At 34.5% G+C, this 23,919-nt stretch overlaps 1 protein-coding gene across 8 annotated transcripts in view; it reads right to left on the reverse strand.

Annotated features, from left to right (window-relative positions):
* Positions 1-2,429: 2,429 nt before the first annotated feature.
* CEP44 (centrosomal protein 44) overlaps positions 2,430-23,919 on the reverse strand; it is a 60,843-nt gene continuing 39,353 nt past the window's right edge. For 6 of the 8 annotated variants that reach the window (XM_030919226.1, XM_030919212.1, XM_030919231.1 and 3 more), the window contains exons 9-10: positions 20,358-20,482; positions 2,430-2,543 (exon numbers count right to left, since the gene is read on the reverse strand). In XM_030919226.1, the coding sequence (XP_030775086.1) occupies positions 2,430-2,543; positions 20,358-20,482 (239 nt within the window). Of the gene's footprint in view, positions 2,544-18,421; positions 19,316-20,080; positions 20,119-20,357; positions 20,483-23,919 lie in introns of those variants that run through there. The other 2 variants (XM_030919252.1, XM_030919254.1) reach the window with 2 other exon arrangements.

Consider the following 23,919-nt stretch of genomic DNA (forward strand, 5'->3'; position numbering starts at 1 on the left):
CAAGTTGGACCAAACAGATGTAAGGAAGGGAGGAAGGAGAGCATGAGAACAGTGTTATTAAAAAGACAGAGGTAACAGGAGGACCACATAGAGCTTGAGGAGAATATTTTGTTCATTTTTGTTTCACCATTAGATAGGACTCTTAGCCACATTCCATTAAATATTACTATGAACAAAAATGCTCATTTACATATAAGATTTAGAATTTTATTCCAGTGAATCTTCTCATTATGCTCCCAAACCCTAAAATTTGAAGGACATATTCTTAAAAATGTATTATTAAAAAATACATCCCTAAAACTATAAATGCTGACCAAACACTACCCTTTTTAATCTTCCCTTTATTTTTTGCACAATTTTCTAATTTTTTTACAAGGCTTTTCCAGCAATGCATTAACTTTTACACTAACAAGTATTAATGTAGTTCCTGTCTTTCCCCGAAAGGACTATAAAACTGCAAGGCTTTTAGGATTTAAGGCTGGGACAGAAATATTCAACCCAGGTGTTTCTAAATCACCTTCCACAATCTCAAACGATGCTATACTTGAAGAGCTCTGGCAAAATGTCTTAAATTGTATTCTGTGTTTGTACCAAGTTATGTTATATCCAGAATAAATGCATAAAATAAAGCAAAACCTGCTGACATATTTATTTTCAGAATAGTTCTGTCATATGAACTTTATAATCATATTTGAAAATCCAGCTGTGGAAAGGTATGCATACTAGATAAATGACTATTGGGCCTTTGCCAGACCACAAAATTGAATCATATAAAGAAAAATTCTAAACCAATGTTAGAGCAATTCATCCTTTTATGCTCTCTAATTAACCACCTAATTTCTGTCAATATCAATATAACAATCCTTTTTATGCCTATTAAAAATTACAAAAAGTTGACAATATTTTTCTGAAAATGCCCACTAAAAGTGATTTCTGGCTTTTAAAATTCTTCTCTTATCTAAAATGTTTCTATAAATATAAATGTCCTATGTGCCCAATGTAATCAGATTTCCATTTTCAGTAAATTCCAAAGAACTCTTAAAATGTGGGCTCAACATCCTGGTGGATTGTTTCTATTAGAAAACGTGTTAGTTAGAAAGGAATGTCTCCATGTTTTCTAGCCCTCAAACCCAGGAAGGTTAACAGCCTAAGTTAACCTTTAAGCCTAAGCATCATATCCCCCCAACTAGGAACGAACTTGTGTTTATTACCCCCAAAATACACTGCTTGAGCCAGAGTTTATGGATATGCTCAACTTGAATAATTTTTCTTTAGCCTAAGGCACACTCTGAGTCTAGCCCCATGTACTGAGCAAGTATCTGAACCAGGTCAGTAAGTGGTTGTGGTTAATGCATGCTATGCCTGAGATCTCTGGCAGTTCAGATGTGAAGCCCATAAAACATCTGCCACTTTAAGACATGGACCATTTGGGAAGACATTTTCCACTTTAAATATGTTCATACAAATTAAAGTGAATTTTATGTGATGAAAATTATATGAAAAAAATTATATGTTGTCAATTTAAGGAGTCAATAAATGCAACAAATAAAGCCAAGGCCTATTACATATGGCCTATAGAAATGTGTTTTATAAAATGTAGTTGACACAATTAATAGAATGAGTCTAGAATGCTGTCAGTGTTGCATGGTCAGAGGATGAGCAAATGCTATCCCCATTATTTTCCCTTCTTTCCATTGCCACTGCATATGTAATCAACAGAGAAACAGAGGTCTTTTAGGTATGAGGGACTTAATTTATTTTTCTTCATATTGCTCTAGCTAATATGGAACACTGTACATTTAGCCTACTGTACCAACTGTACAAAAGATGGCCTTTGCCTTGCCCAGCTCTTTCCCTGCTACTTTCACTGTTGGGCTATATATTAACCTCTACTTCCCTCAGCCACTGTTGGACTCTTTTGCCATTCTGGATTTGTAACAGTTTACCTATGTGTGGTCTTAATAGGCATTGGTAAGAAAGGAAGAATGGTCTACCTCAGCACTTTTGTAATCTTTGACTTTCTCTCTACTGATCTCATACTAACTTTATACATTTTCTAGAGCTGATAAAAATATTTAAGTTAATGAAGGAGAGCTTCTGTTTTAAGAAAGCATGTGTTTTCTCACTTTCCACAGCCCCCATTTACAATAATAAAGAAATATGAAAACTATAAACCCACATGAAAAATATGAGTGAGGGGCTATCAGCAGACATTTTGAGAAATTTCTGGAAAATAGAAATTAGACGAACAATTAAGTGTTACCCATGTAGCAGGAAGGAAAAAGTCATCGGTTTGGATGTACCCACTAAAAGAGCTGGAGCTGAAGAGGAAGCTGGTTCCAGGCAGAATTCTGGACTTCGTGGATGAGCTTCACTGAAACATCAGAGTACAGCAGGAAAAGGTAAGCACAGGATCCAAGAAACAGAGATTACATGCAGGAGAGAGGCCAAGCAAAGTGCTGTGATGAAAGGTATGAAGTATGCCCATGGAGCAGCCAGCTGAGACTAGAACAAAAGGATGGAGCACTCCATGCAAGAAAATTCTAGAAAGGAAACACAAAATTATACATTAAAATACGATCTGAATACATTGGCAGAATGGGTAGATAGGAATTAGAGCAGTGTCCGAGTGCTATTAATATTTCCTCCTCTCCCATAATAGGTACTCTGAAAATAATGCCTAAAGAAGACCAAGCAAACAAAGAGAAATGACAATCATATTATTTAGAAATATGTTGTTAGATACCAGAACAAACAGCTAAATGTTCAGAGATTTTTTTTTCCTCAATGGTGAGGAATTATGGCAATAAGAAATCTATGCAATTGTCTTACTTTAATTTAAAATTGTAATAAATATAATTATGAGATAACATAATTTATGTACTAATTAAAAATGAAAATACTCCACTGTGATGAGCATACACTTAAACAACAATTCCTATAGAAAAGTATACCTTTTATGGATGTAAAGCCATCAATAGATATCAAGTGCCTTAACCACTGCATATCCTGAAAGCACATCCTAAGAAAGTAATAATACATATCATCAAAGATTTACATGTACATATGTTTACCAATGGTACTTTTTATATTAAGGAACTTTATAAACCAGCAAAATATGCAATAGGAAAATGATTTAAAAGATTATGGTAAATATTTTTAGTAGATTAATGAAGAGGTTGAGAATGAATTCTGAGAACCCCTGACTATTAGATTCTTGAGTTGCCTCTAGTTCCCTTGATCAAAGAGAAACAGGCTTTCATGTGCATACTTGGCATGATCCCTGGAGAGAAGTATATTAAGAAAATGTTTTGAAATGTTTCTTTTTAATTAAAAAAAACACATGTTATAATAAAAAAGATTATGGTGTTATGCCTGGCACATTGAAGATTAAATGTTTGTTGAACTAGGAAAGAATATTTTGTAGTTATTAAAATCCATATTTTGCATTTGAAAATATATTTAATGATATGGAAAATATTCATGATTTCCACGAAAGAATAAAAATTACATGTACCACATAATTTTGTTTTTTTTTTGAGATGACGTCTTGCTCTGTTGCCTAGGCTGGAGTGTAGTGGCATGATCTCGACTCACTGCAACCTCCATCTCTCAGGTTCAAACAATCCTCCTGCCTCAGCCCCACTAGTAGCTGGGATTACAGGCATGCACCACCATGCCTGGCTAATTTTTGTATTTTTAGTAGAGACAGGGTTTTGCCATGTTGGCCAGGCTGGTCTTGAACTCCTGACCTCAGGTGGTCCACCCACTTCGGCCTCCCAAAGTGCTGGGATTACAGGACTGAGCCACTGCACCCAGCCAATCGTCATTTTTAATAAACACAAAATCTACATAAATATACATATAGATAGAAAAAATAAGATACATCAAAATATTAACAAAGTTTATTTCTGGGTACAACTCAATCTTTGACTTTTAAAGAAAATTTTAATGACAATAAAATGAATGTGTGTTACTTTGAACAATTAAAAAATGAACATGTGTTACAAATTCAGAACATATTCTGAACAAAAACATTAAAAATATTGTATTTTCTTATACAATCATTTTAATAAGAAGTATGAAAGTTGAAACTGTAGTAAGTATTCCTATCTAAAATATTTTGGTTTACATATTCTTTTTGACCTAAGGGTAGAGGATGTTATTTGCAACTCATCCAAACTCATCTTTAAAAATTTGAGAAGACAGTTCAGTAGTCTATTTTTACCATAAATCTATCTTGAGAAAGAATGATGATAGCCTGAAGGTTAACATATATTCATTAATTTTTTTTTTTTACTAAATTAGAGAACAACATAATCCAAACAGTCTTATCCTTTCTCTAAACCTAAAAAAAAAGTTATGAAGTACCTTTTGAACTTTTCCCCTTTGGTTTCTCAAAGCATAACATTTTTAGTTCCCATGAGTAAAGTACATTCTTAAAGCTATAAAGTGTGAGAACATTATCCTGGAAGCAAGATAATGCTAAAGTACCAAATATATTTCAACACTGACAACTTTATAACTTTTATAACTTTGAAGGCATATCAAAACAATTTAAAAACACGTTTCCTTAACATTTACAATGTAAAATCAGCTAAAACTGCACTAAGAGGGAAAGGGCTAACAACTTTTCTAAAAATTATTATAATTAACTCTTATTAAAATGAGTGTGTGTGTGTGTCTGCGTGTGTCTGTGTGTGTGCCTGTGTTTGAGCAAAGGGCTTTCCCGTGATACTTTCCTATTCATCTTGAATAACCTTCCTAATAAAATGGAAAAGTATAGGGCCAGCCTGGTGGCTCATGCCTGTAATCTCAACACTTTCAGAGGATGAGGCAGGAAGACTGCTTGAGGCCAGGAGTCTGAGACTAGCCTGGGCAACATAGTGAGATCCCCACTCTGAAAAAATACCAATAAAAAAAAAATACAGGTGCAGTGGCACACATCTGTAGTTCTGGCTACTCACGTGGCTGCTATGAGAGGATTGCTTGAGCCAAGGAGTTCTAGGTTGCAATGAGCTATGATTGTGTCACTGTACTCCTGCCTGGGTGACAGAGAGAGACTCTGTCTTAAAAGTAAAAAAAAAAAAAAGGGAAAAGTATCATTGCCATTACTCTTGTACACAGTAATCTTAAATGCTAATGGTTTATCATAAGTTTTTCTATGTAACTTCAGAATAGAAACCTATTTTAATTTATATTGTTAAAGGATGATTTAGGCTTGAAAAGTTAAACATAATTGATACCTTCTATGCAGAATTTAATTAGCCTGAGTTGTAAATTAACAATATCTTTTATATATGTCAAAGTATTGTGGTTAAAAAAATCATATTTATTGAGATTCTTTGCCAAGAGGAAAACAAATGAAAGAAAGAAGTTTGAGTTGCTCCTAAAAATTACAGACAATTTTCTGGATACACCGTAAGACTGTAATAACAATGCCTCATGCAACTGAAAAGTCCTGGCTTTGACTGAAGTTTCCTCCAGCATTTCAAACACTGTCTTACAATTATACTGTTCGAAATATTGGCTTCCTCTTGGGTTTCTATGAGGCAGCTTTTCATTCAGGTACAAATCACTGTATCAATTCCAGTCTCTTCTGAGAGTTACTGTGGAAATGGAAAAAAAAAAATCCCTTTCTTAGAAAAACTAGCAAAACTTCCTTATCTATATTGAGTTATCTTCTGGACCACTGCCAACATTCTAGGTAACCATCATTTACTCAAAACAAAAATACCCTCTTCCTTTCTTTACCTTATCTAACCAGTCAGCCCTTTGGGATTGGAATGGCCACATGGCCACAACTTAGCTGTTTTCTCCTTTTCCTACTTCTTGGTGGAATTGCTAGGTTCTGGAATGTCTACAGTTCCCCCTTGGTCATCAGATTAATGAGCCAATCGATCCCCTTTCATGCTTAAGCCAGTTTAAGTTAAGCTTTCTGACACATATTTGGGACAACTTCTGGGAAAAGGCCATCTTGTAGTTAGTAGTTGAAGTATTCAATTTTAATATGAAATTTATTTTTTCTCTTATGGTTTGTGCATTTTGTGTTTTTTAAAAACTATTTTCCCATCCAAAGTTATAAAGATAAATCTCCTTTACCAGTGTTTTTCCAACTTTAATATTCATATAATCACCTGTAAAGTTTTTAAAATGCAGATTTAGCTTGTGGGTGGTATTGATATTACTGTTTACAGTCCTCACTTTCATTTTCTTCCCATTTTCATCTTTAATCTACCTGAAAATGATTGTGAATGGTATGAAACAAGACTACATTCATCACACACACCCCCATACAAACAGCCAGGTATTCCTAGAACTCTTTACTGAATAATCCATCCATTCCGCATTATAGTCAGTAACGTAGTATTTGTCATACATTATATTTATGTAGAGTCTGTTTGAGGCTTCTCTACTCTTCAATTAGCCTATTTGTCGCCCTTACACTACAAAAATTGCTATAAAAATTTTAATTATTGTTATAATTGCTACAATTTAGAAATAATTTTAAATATAAGACAAATCCCCCACCCTGTTTTTCTTCCTCAAAGTTGTCTTAGCTACCTTTTGTGTTTTTCTCTTTTTTAATATGTATAATCTTAGACGCTGGGGGAAAAAAAACTGTCAAGACTCTGAGTTTACTTGAATTAAAAGTATAATCTGGGTAAGAATTAATCTGTAACGAGTTTTCCTAACATGAAGATGGTATGTCTATCCATTTATTTAGGTTTCTTTAATGTTTTGTTTTTAATTTATATGTTTCATAATTTTCTACATAAAGTTCATGCACATATTTTATTACATTTGTTTTTAGGTACCATTTATTATCTGTTCTCTCTCTCTCTATATATATATATATTTATATGTGTATATACAAACACAAATTCACACGTACTACTGATATATATGTAGATATATCTACATATATATATGTAAATCTCCACTTATGGCTCCTATCTAGAAGTAAAATTGGTTTTGATATATTGATCTCATATCTAAAAATGTGCCAAATTCTATTAATTCTAAAAAGCTGTCTGTAGTTTATTTTGTTTTTTCTACATAGCTCTTCTAATTGCTGAAAATCAGTGGTAATGAGAAATCTCAAAGGTAGCAAAGCAGACAAAGTAAAAGACAGATTCCATAAAGAAACAAAGATAAAAATAACAGTAGATTTCTCATCAGAAACAATGCAAACCAAAAGACCATGGAGGGGCATCTTTAAATTACTGAAAATAATGAAAAACAACAAACAAAAAAAACCCCAAAAATCCCTATTCACCTAAAATTGCATCCTTCATTTGAAAATGAAGGTAAAATAAATATTTTTCCAGAAATCATCACCAGCAACTGGCATTACAAGAAAAGTTAAAGGAAACCCTTCAGGCAGAAGGAAAGTTATATCAAGAAGAAATGTGGATCTACATGAAAGAATAAATAGCACTGGAAATGGTAAATGGATTGGCACATATAAAAGACTTTTTAAAAATGATTTAAACCTTTTAAAAAGATGATGGATTGCTTACAGCAAAAGTAATAATAATGTTTTGCAGTTTATAACATATGTAGAAGTCAATGTTTGACAAAAAAGTCTTGGCAGGTGCAGAGAGAAAGAAAAGTATTTTATCGTAAGGCTCTTACGTTATACTTAAAATAAGTAGTATAAATATTTGAAGGTAGCCTATACTAAGTTAAATACATATACTGAAAAATAAGTAGCATAATATTTGACAGTAGCTTATAGTAAGTTAAATATATATACTGCAAATCTTGGAGCAAACACACAGACACACACAGACACACACACACACACACACACACACACACATACACACACACAGAGTATACTTCATAAGCCAAGAAAAATAATAAATATTTAAAAATACCCAGTGAAAAATAATTCAGGAAAACAGGCAAAAAAGCAGCTAAGAACAAATGATAAAAACAGAAAACAAATATAAGAAGGTGGTAGATCTGAACCCAACCATATCAATAATCAAGTTAAATGTAAATAATGTAAACATTCAAGAGATTTTTAGACTGGATACAAGGGCAAGACCAAATTATGTTATGTTCAGGAAACCCACTTTAAATACACACACTCAGATACATTAAAAGTAAAAAGACGGGAAATAAATACTGTAGTAACACTTCCTCAAAGAAAGCTGGAATGGCTATCTCAGACAACATAGATATCAGGAGAGAATATTACCAAAGATAAAGAAGGCCAACTCATAGTAAGAAATAAGTCTCTTTATAATGAAGAAATAGCAGTCCTAAATGTTTATGCATTTAATAACAGGTTTAAAAATACATGACAGAACTGAAAGAAAAAATAAAATTTTGTTTTTTAGTCTTCATCTACAATTCTAGTCGGAGACTTCAACACCTCTCTTTTTCTTTTTTAGAGACAGGGTCTTGCTCTGTCACTCAGACTGGAGTGCAGTGATATATTCATAGCTCACTGAAGCCACAGTCTCCTGGGCTCAAGTTACCTTCCCACCTCAGCCTCTTGAGTAGTTAAGACCACAGGTGCATACCACCACGCTTGGCTAATTAAAAAAAAAAAAAATTGTAGAGACAGGATCTTGCTATATTGACCAGGCTGGTCTTGAACTTCTGGTCTCAAATGATTGTCCTACCTCAGCCTCCCAAAGTGCTGGAACTACAGGCATGAGTGATTGTACATGGCTATACCCCTCTCTCAGTAATGAATAAATTTATAAAAGGATGTTATAAAAATTTAAAACTTCTCCTTAAAAAACACGGTTAAGGAAATAAATGCGAAACCAGAGAGTGAGGGGAAATCTTCGCAAAACTGTTCAACAGAGGCCCTTTACAACCCAATAGGAAGACAAACAACCTAAATACAATAGGGAATAACTTTGAATAGACTCTTCACCAAAGAAGATATACTAATGGCAAATAAATACATTATGCTCAATATTTTAGAGGAATGTAAGCTAAAACTACCATGAGAGACCATTACACACTGTTTTAATCACCCCCTATTCACCATATTGGTGAGGGAGGAATTCCCACCTAGGGTTATGGGAAGGCCCAACACAAAACCCAGCACCAGGCAGATGAAACTGAGAACAGCTTATTAGTCACATGTACTCACAGCTTGTAGGAGAGGACACTGCATGCTCTATGGGGGTTGAAATTGGGAACAGAGAACAGCTGAGAGATGCGGGAGGCAGACTTTGTAATATGAAGAGGGTGAGACATCCCCTGGTTCCCACAGGAATATGTGATTGGTTTCTTGGAATAATCTTACAGCTGGCATGGAACTGAAACCCTGCTACTCAGGGGTAAGTGGTCCCTCTGTTAAGGAGTGGTGGTTTGGCTAGGGTACCTTATCCATGGAAGGAGAGTGAGGAGGGGATCCTCTGGTTAGGCCATTTGAGACCCTCTCAGTTTTACCAGATGTCAAGACAGTACATAACATTGTGCCTTAACTTTTGGCCTTACACCACACACATCCACCAGAAGACTGACAAAATCAAGTGTTGGTAAGGATGCAGAGCAATTGAAACTCTCATACATTACTCGCAAGAAAAACAAATGGACCAGTCGCTTTGGAAAATAGTTTGGCAGTTTTTTATAAACTTAAACATAACTTTACTATTTGACCCAGCCATCCCACTCCTAGGTTTTTACCCAAGAGAAGTAAAAACATGTGTCTAGAGACACATGTTCCAGTGTTCATAGCAGCTTTCTCCAAACTGGACATATCACAATGTCCATCAGCTGATGAAATTGCGGTATGTTAGCATACTGAAATATTCATTGGCCATATAAAGGAATGAACTACTACATACAACAACATGGATGAATCTCAGAAGCATTATGCTACATGGAAGAAGCCAGACACAAAAGACTAAATATGGTATGATGATATTAATATAAAACTCTAGCAACAGCAACATTAAAATGATGGAATGCAAATCAGTGGTTGCTGAAGAACGAGGTGAAACCCAGGGCTAACCTAATTAGGCCTGTCAAACTTAATTTGCCTTGTTTGTAGTCACTTGCTTCTAGTTGATTTTAAAATCTACATAGCTAAAAGTCATGCAACTAAGCAATATATAACTAAACTTCCACTAGTTTCCTTATACGTAACATCTCTGATGTACAGGTCACCATAGTAATGGTTGATTTTCAGGAAATTAGGATCAGCTCTTGTCCAGTTCAAGCTGACTGACTCCGCTGACCCTCCAACTGACCTGCATCAATGTCCAATGAGTGCCCTTTTGACATCAAAAGGCCAAAAATTTCAGCCTCAGATTGTGCCAGTGACACCATTTTGCGAACATGCATCCTATGAAAAGCCATGAAGCTTAACTGCACTTGCACAGATCAGCAATTACCTCACTTTTCCTTACCACCAATCACTTTTTTCCATGCCTTGGACTGCCTTGTTCTTTATCCCACAAATATCCCTAATACCCTAACTTCAAGGAGGAGAATTTAAGGGGTGTTCTCCCACCTCCTCACAAGGCTGCCTCATGAATAAAATGTTTTCTCCACTGCAAGACTCATTGTCTCAGTGATTGGCTTACTGCAGGATGGGCAGAACGTGCCTGGTTTGGTATCAGAGGAATGACTGCGAAGATGCATGTTCTATATCTTAAATATGGTGGTGGTTACATGAATGTATGACTGAAACTGGTGAATTTTATTGTATGTAAATTATAACACAATAAAGCCTGATGAAAAAACATGAGGGGGGAAACCTCTCAAGGCCTTAGTTTCTAATATCAACAATCTCTCGGGGCAGCTGCTGCTTCAGGCAAGCATAATACTCTTGAGTTTCTGCTTCCTCTTCTTTTGGCCTTTAGGGATTTCTTTTAATTTCCTGTGATATCAGTGATAAATATTTATTATTTTTTTTTGATTTGTTGCAGGAGTTTTTTACATTTTTTAATACCTTGTATGCCATATTGCTGCAAACAGAAATCTCATTTTCTCTAAAAACTTGCTGCGTTTTAGTGCTTTAAATGAGACCTGTGTACTTTTTTGAGTAAATTTTCAAAAATATCATAAAATTTCCTCACCTTTTTATTAGGAAAATCTCACATTTAGACTCAAAAATGTCACTGCTTAAAGTATGGAGAAACTATTTTAAAAGTTACTAACTTGGGCATTAATGCTACATACTATATTCTGCATTTAAATATATTACCAAATACAGAAATGTAGTATAACAATAAATAGCTGACATTAAATTAAAATGGAATTAATTTCAGATATTGAATTTAGAAATCAATTAACAGTTGTTTGCAAAATTTGAATTCTATGTAATATGGGGGATGTGAAGACGTCTTGTTTGTCAAGACATCAAATAAAATGAGAATGTCCTATGTACCAAGCATTGTGCTAAGCATGGAGGATACATCAGCAAACAAAATTCAGTATCTCTTTTCACATAACACTCATAGTTTAGCAGGGAGGACAACCTTAAGCAACAATTGCATATAGAAGGTTTAATAATGCACAAATTGAAATGAAGAAAAATTACAGGGTGCTTTTCATAGCATAAACAGGGAATCTAACGTATTCCAAGGACCTAGGGGACATTATTTGGAGGGAGTTATGTTTAACCTGAAACCCCTATGATGAGTAGAATTCTACCAGTCAATGTGATGCAGAGGATAGGAAATGAAGAGTGGAGAACAATGAACATTTTAAGTGATGGAACAGAATTTGTAAAGTCATGGAAAGCCCAGCACATTCAGAAAGTGAAAAAGCACAGTATATAAAAAGTGAAGGTGGAAGAGAACAGTGAGTTTTAAAAATGGTGCAAAATTGAGAGGATAATTGGAATACTGAAATGCTTTTAAACTTTAAAGGTTTTTCTACTTTCTCATGGCAGTGTGAAAACATAAATACATTTTAAACATTTTGATGTTTGTTACCGATGTTCATTTAAAAGTCCTCAGCTGTGGTGTTGTTTTAAATGTCCTAGTTTGAATATCAACAGACAAACAATGATCAGAATTTAAAAACACTCATCAGATTCTTACCCAGTAAATCAAAGCTTAAACAGAAGCTGGCAAATCTGAAGGAAGACACCTATTGATTGGGTAAAGTTTATGAACTCCTAGCAGTTTCTGTTTTCCTCTCCTCTCACTCTCTTTCACCTAATTCATCTATGGAAACTGCTTTCTAAATATTGTATTTTCTTAAACTTAAGATGCATTTTTCATTCCTTTATTTTAACACTACTCAAATGGGGTTTCCTTGACAAATGATTTTCAGAAAAAGTTTTTGAGACCATATATTACTGAATTTTAAATTAAATGTGAAATATGGATCCCTAATAATTGCTTTCCATATCTTCAGGAAAGTCACCCTATGACATAATACAGAAAAACAAATATGTATGTAGAATATTGCCTGTTGTACTTTGGGTAACATAATTAAAAGTAAAAAACTAGGAAAATTTTCAGCATAAATACAGATATTTCAAAGATGAAGGCTAATGGTATGAATTGTGCATGCTTAGTAAAGAATCATTATTAATGAGGACCAAAAAAGTTATTTGTACAAAGCTTACACCTAATTTTGAAGACAGGATGTTTTAATTCTTATTTATATAGTATTTGACTGAGGAAAAAAACCATTTAACTAAATGCACTCAAAACCCTAAAACGCTAACCAAAGGTGCTAAGGAGTCCAAGATACTAAATGTGAATTACAAAAAGCTGTATATATTTAGATGAAAGCAATTCCAGAGAATCTGAATTTGAAGGCTTAGATTCAAATGTTAGTTATGATAATAAAACAAGAAGTATGTGAATGTAAACTAATATTTCTTCAACTTAAGGTACCTATGGTACCTTTCTTTGGGTTCTTTGTATAATGCAGAATCTAATGTAGTAAGTAGGTCAAGAGCAGGGCTTGAGATTGGGCACTTCTAACAAGATTCCAGACAGAACCAATTAGGCAAGATATCAGATTAAACACTAGTGTAGTATCTTTCTACTGTCTCTCAGTCCAGATACTAGATTGAAGATAGTCCTTAAACTGGAAGTACTACATTTGCTCCAAATCCCATTATTTCCCTCCATCTCCACTGTCATCATAATTCAAGTCACTCTTACTATGTTTCTTCAATTACTGTAATAGCCTCCCACTGATTTCTCTGCCTCTAGTTTTGCCCTGTTACCCATTCTCCATATTAAAGCAGTAAAATAAATCCTTCAAAAACTCAGATCTGGTTATCATATTCTGCTGCTTAAATGGTTCAGTAAATAAGATACAAGCTGCCCCTTGGGCCTGTCACCTGACCTCCCCCCCACCCCCCGCCACACACACACTGCACACTCAGTATGCTAGCCCTAGTGAATTTCTTTCAAATGCTCTTCAAGTCTTTGTTTATGTTAGTCCTTTTGCATAAAGCATCTTCCCTGGCTATATTCTGTTCACTCCTTAGGGCTTAAGATAAACATCACTTCCTTCCATGCTGATCAGTTTGATGCCTAGCCTTATCACAGTACTACACATTGCTCTAGTGTATTTAACTGTCTTTGCTGCTTAGCTGTTAGCTCAGGAAGAACAGGGACTATGTCTATGTTGTTAGCTCTGCCTATATCCAGTGCCTGGCACACTAACTGGCACTAGTAGACACTTCAATCAACTTTCATTCTAAATGTATTCATTAATCTATCAATGAGGTATTCATCTTTGGCTGACTCTTTTCTAGAATTCATGATTACATCTTTCTTCAGTCAATACATTTTTTCCATAGAAAGAATACAGTATGATTGACCAGGCCCTGGCTTTACCTTGATAAAACCTTGCTTATCTGGAACCTTGCTTATCTGGAAACCTTGATTATAGTGAAACAAACATTAGAAAAAAAGACTGAAAGCTGGAAGACTAATGAGAACTAAAGTCACACGAATAAATAATAGCTATAAAAAGTGGGTATAAAAATCAAAAGTATAAAAAGGCACTAAAGCAGCAAAGAGACAGAAGTAGATAATTTGGCCTCTACAGTAGAAAAAAGCTTTTCCAAGAAAGGTATTGGGTCTTTGAGGATAAGCAGAAACTTGCAGATGAAAGGAAAAGTCATTCTAGACAAAAGAAAGTGTTTGAAAACACACTTTAAGAGAGTTCTGTGTATTTATATTCTCTATGGAATTGTAGATGGTGCTGGAAACAAAGACTTCAAGGAAAAAGGCCTTTGCTCTCCAGCATAAAAAGTTGGGCTCTACTCATTAGTAATAGGAGAAACACAAACATACATTTTTAGCAGCAACATGGCATAATCAATTTAAAAAAATACACTTTTCATAGTGGTGTGGATACACTCAAGGAGGCAAGATCAGTGAACAGTGCAAGCAAAGAATGAGAAACCTTGAATACAGTGGTAATGGGAAAGGAGATAGATGTATGAAATACTGTAAGGGATAGTACAGTATAAATAACAGGACTTAGGCAGGGGATGGACTAGTAGTAGCAGTAGCAGTAGTAGTAGTAGTAGTAGTAGTAGTAGTAGTAGTAGTAGTAGTAGTAGTAGTAATCTTTGAGAGTATATGTACTGTTTATGATAGTGAAGTGTGGCAGAATATGCCACCACAAAATATGCCATTTTGGCATAAGATTATTTTGAGCTAAAGGCACTTGAAAATCAGCAGATGCAAAAGAGACACTGCCCTTCCTGCATCAGGAAAAAAGAAGTATCACTGAAGGTAGAAAACTTCCATGTGAAAGATGCCCTCCCTGTACAAGGAGAGAAGAAACATTCTTGCTACCAGAGATGAGTGGAGGTGGAGAAAAACCTGTACAAATGGTCCTTGTTAAAATAACTTACCTTCCTTTAGCCTCTTCATACATTTTACTTTTCCACAATTGCTACTTTTTGTTCAACCCACTACACAAGCATTTAGGTTTTGCCACTTCTTTGGATCTTCATTTTCCTATGGGGGCTCCGATGTACATGGGAAAATCTGTTTGTCTCCTGCTAATTTATCTTATGTCAATTCAATTCTCAGGCCTAGCCAGAGACCCTAAGATGGTAAAGTTTTGCCTCCCATACAATAGCAAAGGGCACGCAGACAAAACGTCCTCCACCTTACAAGGACTTATAGAAGGTAATGCTTTCTCATCAAAGTGGGGAATGGGAAAAATGAAAAAAAAAAAAAAAAAGTGAGCCAGTCATGAGTCTAAAAATGATCAATCTTTACTATAGTTCAAATTAATAGTTTTACAATTGTAATTACAAATAACTATTCCATAGCTTATTTTAAAACATTTTTTCATAAATATCCTAATAGAGATACAGTCTTCGAAAAGCTCAAAAGTTTCAGAGACAAGATAACAAACACAGAAATGCTGTTGATGGGGAGCCTGGAAAGGAGATCTACCTGGGGCAAACGTTACTGGGAAACTGCAAAAGTAAATCTATAGGGATGGCCAAGAGACATACGAAACACGTACAGAATTCTGTTGCATTGTCACAGTGCCTCTCAGGGTTTCAACAAATGAAGAGCTACATCTCATGATTTAATAAGTTGATTTGCACTCCAAGAACATAACACCTTAAGCAAATTGAAGTTCCAAAACGAAGTAGAACTATTCCAAAATATTCAGCCTTCTCATCACTCTAATCCCTGACTGTTCAACTTTCCCGTGATTCTCTACTTTTCTTACCACCCATCGCCCCAACATAAAATTAAAATAATTTATACATTTGGGATAGTTACTGAATAAGTTCCACGTTTTTAAGTTTTAAATGCTGAGTTTAATATTTTACATTTAAATAATTCAAAAGCAAAATCAAATCAAATTTATACTAGGGATTTAGTGGACTTACACTGAGGAAAAAAAACAAACCATATATATACAGTCCTAATTCCCACAAGTATTAGGAATAAACATGTCATAATAAAATTAATATGAATTTTTGGAAATTTCCTCTTCAAAAATAAATTTGCATGTTCTGAGTGTGCTACTGCTGTCAGTGCTGTACTGACTTTCCAGCTTTCTTCTGAGTGGGATAAGAAACTGCCATTTTCACTAGAAAACTCAAGGGACACAACAATTAAAGCTTTAATTTTGTAGTTTAATGTTTCACACTACCTCTACTTCACCTTTATGTCATTCCATTTCAAAGAAAGAAGGCAAACCTGGGGACTGTTAAAAAGTAAAAATCAAAGCTACAATGTTACTTGAGCTCAAAAAGTGCTGTAGTTTATAAAATTGAGAAGGGTTTTTTTTTTTTTTTTTAGTAATTTTTATGCTTCCCGAAGTGTGTATCAATTATATAGTTATGAGTAATGAATGGCATGAAACAAGGTCCCAACATTTTCAAGTTTTGTTTTTAAAATATATTACATCACATTAAAAACAGTAGAGGAAAACAAGCAACCAGGATAGAACTACTTTTTTCCAACTCAACAGTACTTAGCTTTACCTAGAATTTTCGTATAGTTGATGTTAACTTCTTCTGAAGGCTTTCTAACTAGTATTTTACCTTATGTATTCTTTATAGTATTTCCATATAATCTTTACCTAGACCTATTCAGAGCATAGCACAGACAGGGCAGCACAAGCAACTGACACCTTTGTTGGCAGCACAATTATTTTTCATCCAGTTTATGAGAGAATGAAAAGAATGAAAGTGAAAATTTTACTTAGGGTTAATTATTGTAGCTCCAGGTAATCTCTTCAGAACTCCCCTGCTTCACCTTCTCAAGTTAATCAATAGTGGCTAGTTTATGACTGGAAACCACTTACCAAATTGCCTAAACAAGAAAACTTTTTAAAATAACAATTTGCAGATCTGTCCAATAACTTCAATAAAGTCGAATTTGCTTTATTTTTCCAAAAATTATGTTGTCAAGACAGAGACTCTTTGTAAGTGTAAATGTATGATATATTATGAATTGATTTTTAGTCCCTGTTACAGAGTTGTTAGACAAGTTATTAAAGTTTAAGAAAATCTGAATTCTAAATTTCCACCTGATAACATATATGAAATATTTTATATTTTCAATATATACTTATATTTTGCACACTGTATATAAACTAGGAGATTAGAAATGTTTTAAGTCATGTCACTGTGTGTATATCTGCACTAGATAAAGAAAAAAAGAAAGGCAGAAAGAGACTTTCCTTCTATCTTCCATAAGAAAACTTTAAAAATGTTTCTTTTTAAAATTGAATTTTTCAAAAGGGAAAAAATATCCTCTTTGATGGGAAATCACTTGTTTTAATAAAAGGTAAAACACTGCCATGTTAACCACAAGATGGTGCTATAGTTCCATGCTGGTACTGATATTTTAGGAGTTAATCGATACAGTAGTTTTTTCCATTATAACTATAACCTCTTAATTTTTATAAATGTACTTCTCTCACAATCAAAAAAATTAAAGCTAATATGCTTCATTAATTCTGGAAACATTTACTGAAACTCTGTTAAATTCAAAATCGTATGTTTCTGCAGGCTATCATTTTAAATTTAGTTCTGACGACCAAATATTTATTAGAGTATCAAAAATGTGGCCAAGCATGGTGACTCACCCATGTAATCTTAGCACTTTGGGAGTTCCAGGTGGGCAGGTAGCTTTAGCTCACGAGATCAAGAACAGACTGGGCAACATGGAGAAACCCTGTCTCTACAAAAATACAAACATTAGCCAGGCATGAAGGTACAGGCCTATAGTCCCAGCTACTCAGGAGGCTGAGGCACGAGAATCTGCTTGAACTCGGGAGGTGGAGGGTGCAGTGAGCCGAGATCATGCCACTGCACTCCAGCCTGGGCAACAGAGTGAGACCCTGTTTCAAAAAGGGAAAAAAAAAAAAAAAGGAACACTAAAAATGTTTTCTTAAAAGTGATTTCCTACGCTGTTTCAAATTCACACCCACACAAAAAATTTAAGTGATTTCTACTCATATAACAACATTTTATATTTGACAATGTAATACCAAATTATACATATATACCATAAATAGATGAATAAATAAAATATAATCAGATGGTCCATATAATTAAAAAAAAAACACACTTTTTCCTTCCAAATAATGAAGTCAATTTTCTTGAGGAATTTCCGGGATTACTGCTACACTTTTATCTATAAGTTTTAAAAAAGATAATTCATATAGTAATATTAAAAATAAATTTCATTTTTCCATTGATTTAACTTCAGCTAAGATTTCTCTCTCCAAAAAATGTGTAACTTTTCATCATTAACAAAACAAAACATGACACCTCAGTGTATCTTTTAATGTTGGCTAGAATGGCTATATTCTCTGTCTGTTATACTGGTCTTAAAAAGTGCTACACCGCCAGGCATGGTGGCTTATGCCTGTAATCCCACACTTTGGGAGGCCAAGGCGGGTGGATCACCTGAGGTCAGGAGTTCGAGACCTGCCTGACCAACATGGAGAAACTCCATCTCTACTAAAAATACAAAATTAGCTGGGCATGGTGGTGCATGCCTGTAATCCCAGCTACTCGGGAGGCTGAGGCACAAGAATTGCTTGAACCTGGGAGGCGGAGGTTGCAGTGAGCCGAGATCACACTATTGCACTACAGCCTGGGCAACAAGAGCGAAATTGCATCTCAAAAAAAAAAAAAAAAATCACACAATAGAGCACACTAAAATGTTCAACACATTTCTCACAGTGAACCTTGAGACCACAGTCCTCTTAGTCTAAACTTGAGGACCATAGTCCTCAAGCCCGTTTCCCAGTACAAAAGGGGAATCTTAACCTTCATTTCTCAATGTTAACTGGAAAGGTATTGCTGTTTTTGACCAAGCATGAAATAGCTGTCTTTATATTTAATTTTCAGTGAGTATTTTTAACTGTTTATTATAACTTATTCATCAGTACAGATGCGAAGATGGCATATATGAAAGCCTCCTGGGTATAATACACAAGTCCCATTTGGAATGTTTCCAACAGGATGTAAACCATAGTCCTCAAGCCTGTGCTTTAAAAAACATTACTTAGCACACTGCCAACAAATGTCAACACAGAAATACAGTGCTGTAATGACTTCACTCTGTAAGAGAAATTGACTGGAACATGAGTTTTTCCTCAAAAAAAAAAAAAAAAAGGGACACAAGGTAAAGCAGTATAATCATTGCTCAAAAATATTAAAAGATTTATTCAATAATGAATGCAAAAATTCATATACCAAATGGAATCCTAATTGTCAAAAATTGTAGTATATTAAAATTGTATAAAGAATTCTTAAAATATACAATATGTATAGTAACCGAAGTCCTAGAAAAGTTCATGTAGAAAATCCTACAAGTAGTGATTTGGACATTTCAGTAACTCTGCAGTTTCTTCAAACCTGAAATATAACAAATAATATATTAAGTAAATCAATAATTCATAATAAAGCATAGCATTTTAGTTGTTGAAATTATGCTTTTTAGCCTAAAATAAATTTGAATATTTTTCTTATCTGTAAGTACAGTTACTATGAATAAACTTAAGTATGCTCAGAGGGAGAAAAAAAAGAGTCAATTATGAGTCTTGTATTCTTGGAGTGTAAGTTAAGTACTTTTTGCATTTCAAAATAATATAATTTTCTATAGCAGTAGGTTGCATAATCATCTTATATGCAATTTCATTTTATATTTCCTTTGAACTGCTCTTTAGAAAAATCACATCATTTGTACTAGACAAAAACATCCTTTTTAGTATCTTATCAATAACTCGCTGAAAAACACCAGTGATATTTTCACAATACTGCAAATGTCTCCAAACCAGCCATCTACATATATTATTTAATATTTTGATAAATCAGTTATCAAAAATAGATAATACTCTTGATTAGTTACCAACCCAAAATATCTTTGTACTCTATCTGCAGTTAATTCCATTAACGATTCCAACAAGTTTTACATCACTTGTTGGAAACTAAAACAGTGACTCATCTCCCAAACACATAACTGTAGGTGGATTTATTATCCAATGCAGTCCTGAAGGAAATTCCACACCTGATTGAGAGACCTTTAAGGTTTGAAACACACATGCACATTCTACATATACTGTAATCCAATACAATTCCCTATGGAGAAATGAATTTCTGTTGCCCCTTTCTGTTACTTACATTTTTTTCATCCTTTCCATTTTCTGGATTGTTGTTTCCTTTAATTTAAAAAGCAACAAATTTAGATGACTTCTCAAAGTAAACCATCATCAAAGATGGACCGAGAATGTACAAAACACAGTTTGAAACATTGCATTAAGTACTGTTTACTTATGAAAGAATTTTGAGAGACTAAGATTCAGTTTTGCTATTTTTCTTGCCAGCAATATTCACAACTAAAACTAATGCTTGCTCGTTTTCCTAATTTAGAAAGGAAACAATCTAAGCATTTTCTTACCTCTGAAATCTCATTCAAACCACAGTAATTAATGGTAGAGGCTCTGGGAGTCGAATCTGATGATGCTGTACTATAGCCAGAGGACAGAGGAATACTTGCTGGCCTCTCTACTTTGTTTTTTCTGTCTGTGAAGAAATGAAGTTTTAGATTACCTTTTCCTTTCACAGTAGAGTCAAATATCTAAAAATGTTATTTATAGATGGAAGAAAAACATACTATTTTAATTAAAAATGGCTATCGGTATAGATCAAAGAGTTTTTAGTACTATTTTAAGGTAAAAGCTTTCATATGGAGATCTAGATGCTAAAAATTGCCCAATAAAAATTACAAAAGGCAGTATTATTATCATGATAGCAATCAGTTTGAAAAACAGGTAAGCTAATTACTTATTTTAAAATATAACCTATTGAATCAATCATGTATATTCTTTTCTTAAAATGGTGACATCTACATTAAATAATTAGTATCCATGAATTTGTCATGATGCTTTTATTCAGCAACATTTAAGCATTTCACAAATTTTTTTAACTACTGTTCTGTGGTTAGTGACAACTATTCCTATAACTGACCATATATATCTTTCAAAAATCAAGAAACATTCTAACTTGATTTGACACATATGAAAATAAGTAATGCAAAAATTTAAGATCCACAGATTTTTTTCTAAAATACTGAAAAACCTAACATTTCAAATATCCTGATAATATTAATTTGACAAAATGATGGCATCTCCCCTTCAAAAATATCAATTAGAGAAGATTATGGATAATGTAATAAATCCTACAAACTCTGTGTTTTAATCAGAATACATCTGGCTGCCAAAGCAATGCAAAAAAAAAAAAAAAAAAAAAGGACACCCATTTAAACTGGTTCACATAAAGACAGCTTTATTGTAAGTCTACACAGACAACCTTAATTGGGGAACAAACTATTACTATGTGAGAACTGAAACAACTAGAAGACTAATTTTCATCTCTCATAGAACCATGGTCTCTTTTGCCTACTTCTGCCATTTGCTCCATTCCTCTGCTCTTCTCTGTAGAATGGCTTTCTCTGCTGACTCATCAGCATAAACTTCCACCACATGGCCAGCCCAGCCCAGGGCGCAATATCATTTGACTAACTGACTCGTGGTGTCCTAAGTACAAATTCTAAGAGAGAGAATGAAATTTGATTCATGACACTTTGAATTCGTATTCTCTGGGTTAGGTGTCTACTCTTAATCCAATTAGCTAAGCCTGGAGGTCAAGATTACAGGGTACAACTCTGAAGACTACATAAACCCAGCTCTTTTAGCAGGATCTGTGGACAAGAGGTTATTTTAAGAAATAATTTGAAATTAGGCAGGAACTATATCTACTACGCACTAAATCTTGAATTACTTTCTGTGGGTACAGATAGTTGTCCTGAACATTTCTTATGTCTTTCCAAAAAGAGGTGGGGGCTAGGAAAAGGAAATAGGTCCGGGAAGACACATCAAGGGTGAAGGAAGGGCTCTCTTTGTCTTCCACTTTGGGGTGCAGACTTTGAGGTGTCTAAGCTTATTCAAGAGTGTGCCTCATGGTGGGAGAAAGCTGGTATTTGGCAGGCTGGCAAGCTATTCATAGTTATTCCTATAAAGGATTCCAGAGGTTACAGAGTGGACCATTACAGAACACCAGCTCTATTTAATAGCCAGATCAGTTAAGTGCATATTAATTTCTATAATTTTTATTATTGCTTTCCTGAACCTTTAGTAAAGCCTTACTTGTTTAAACATTAATAGTTTCTTAGCTATGCTATAGGGGATTGAGAAAAGAATTGGTAACTGAGTTCAGGTTGGAAAGGAATGGGGAAAGGCAATGGCCACTGACACAAGGACCCTGACACCAGTTGTTATGTACTTCAGTAGTGACTGCTAAGAAGTCTCTGTAAAGAAAGGGATTCTTCTGCTTCTAAGGGTATGGGACATGAGATCTTCTAGCCAACTCTTACCACATAACAATTAATCTTTCATTGCCATCTTTGGAGGCTCATCACCTTATTCACTAAGGAAATAGTAGGGTTCTTACCATTTAATAATTTGTAAGCCAATATTTCTAGATCAAGGACCAATGTATGTATCCAACTGATTTGTAGATATTTTGTCTTAAGGGTTTCATACATAATTTATTATATTCAAAAGTGAACTCATTATTTCTCCCAAACCTTCTCCTCTCCTGAACTTTTCATTTTACTAAAGAGTAACAATCATCTACCCAATCACATGACCCAAACACAAGTAGTCAGTCTTAACTTCCTTACTCTCCTTCACTTTTTGTATCTATCAGGAAATCAAGGCATATCAATTTTAACATCTAAATTTCTCCCAAATAAATTGCCTGCTCTTTATCCTCACTATCATTGCCTTAGTAGAGACCCTCATTAGTATTTTGAAATAATGACTACTAAAATACTCTTCAAATTATCCTTGCCTATCTTACTTTCCTAACAAATCACTATTCTGCTTTGATGATAACCTTTGTGAAACACAAACTTCAGAATATTAGCCTTGCTGAAAATCTTTCTACGACTCTGGGATAAACCCCATGACTTGATCTTTCTACTCTTCTGCTTCAGCTTCCTTCAGGTGCTCACATGTACCCTTCCTTCTAGTCACACAGGAACAAACCACACTCTTCTGTGGTGCCACACCTTTCTTAATATTTTTTTCCTCTGAGGGGAAAAAGGCACAAAACAAAGCAAAACAAACAAGCAAACAAAAAAGGAGCACTAACAGTTGGTGTCCTGTCTGACAATTAACACCTAAGCTACTGAACCCTCTAGGGGACATAAATAATTTCATAAAAAATAACACCACACGAGGTCATTTCATTAGCATAATGAAATAACACACCCAAAACCACTATTTCTGTCCAAACATAGACAAAACAAGGGCACCATGTAACCACATAAATGACCAGATACAGCCCCCCCCTTGCCTAATAGGAGTATTTATTTTATGCTAAAAATTTCATTCTTACCATCAATCATCAAATTGCTCCTGCTCCCTGACAGCACCCGTAGGCTTTGCTTCCTCAAACCCTCTCCAAAATTATCCAACACAAGTCCAATCCTTAAAAGCCTCTGCTAATTCACTCTTACCAAGACATTAAGGTGCCTTACAATTCCCCATGGAACACTGTATTCCTGATAAAGTCAAAACAAATCTGGAACCTCACAAAAGCTATTTCTGATTTAATATGATTCTAAACCCAGAGTGATAAATTATTGCTCTCTGCATCCAAATGAAATCAAACCCTATTCCCAAGTAGCATGTATAAGGTATAATGTGTAAGTCTTTATAAACTTGGGTCTTTTTATTAATCTAGATCAGATCATAAACTCTATGAGATCAGGTATTTACCCTAATCATAATCTGTAATCCATTTCAGATAGTGGCCTGTTAATTACTTTCAGTCCTGGCACAGTTGTTGAAATTTAGCTATGTGAGCCAGGACATGGTAACTCACACCTGTAATCCCAGTACTTTGAGAAGCAGAGACAGGAGGATTGCTTGAGACCAGGAGTTCAAGATCAGCCT

This window comes from Rhinopithecus roxellana, chromosome 2 (assembly GCF_007565055.1).
Source record: "Rhinopithecus roxellana isolate Shanxi Qingling chromosome 2, ASM756505v1, whole genome shotgun sequence".
In the NCBI taxonomy this organism is placed as follows: Eukaryota; Metazoa; Chordata; class Mammalia; order Primates; family Cercopithecidae; genus Rhinopithecus; species Rhinopithecus roxellana.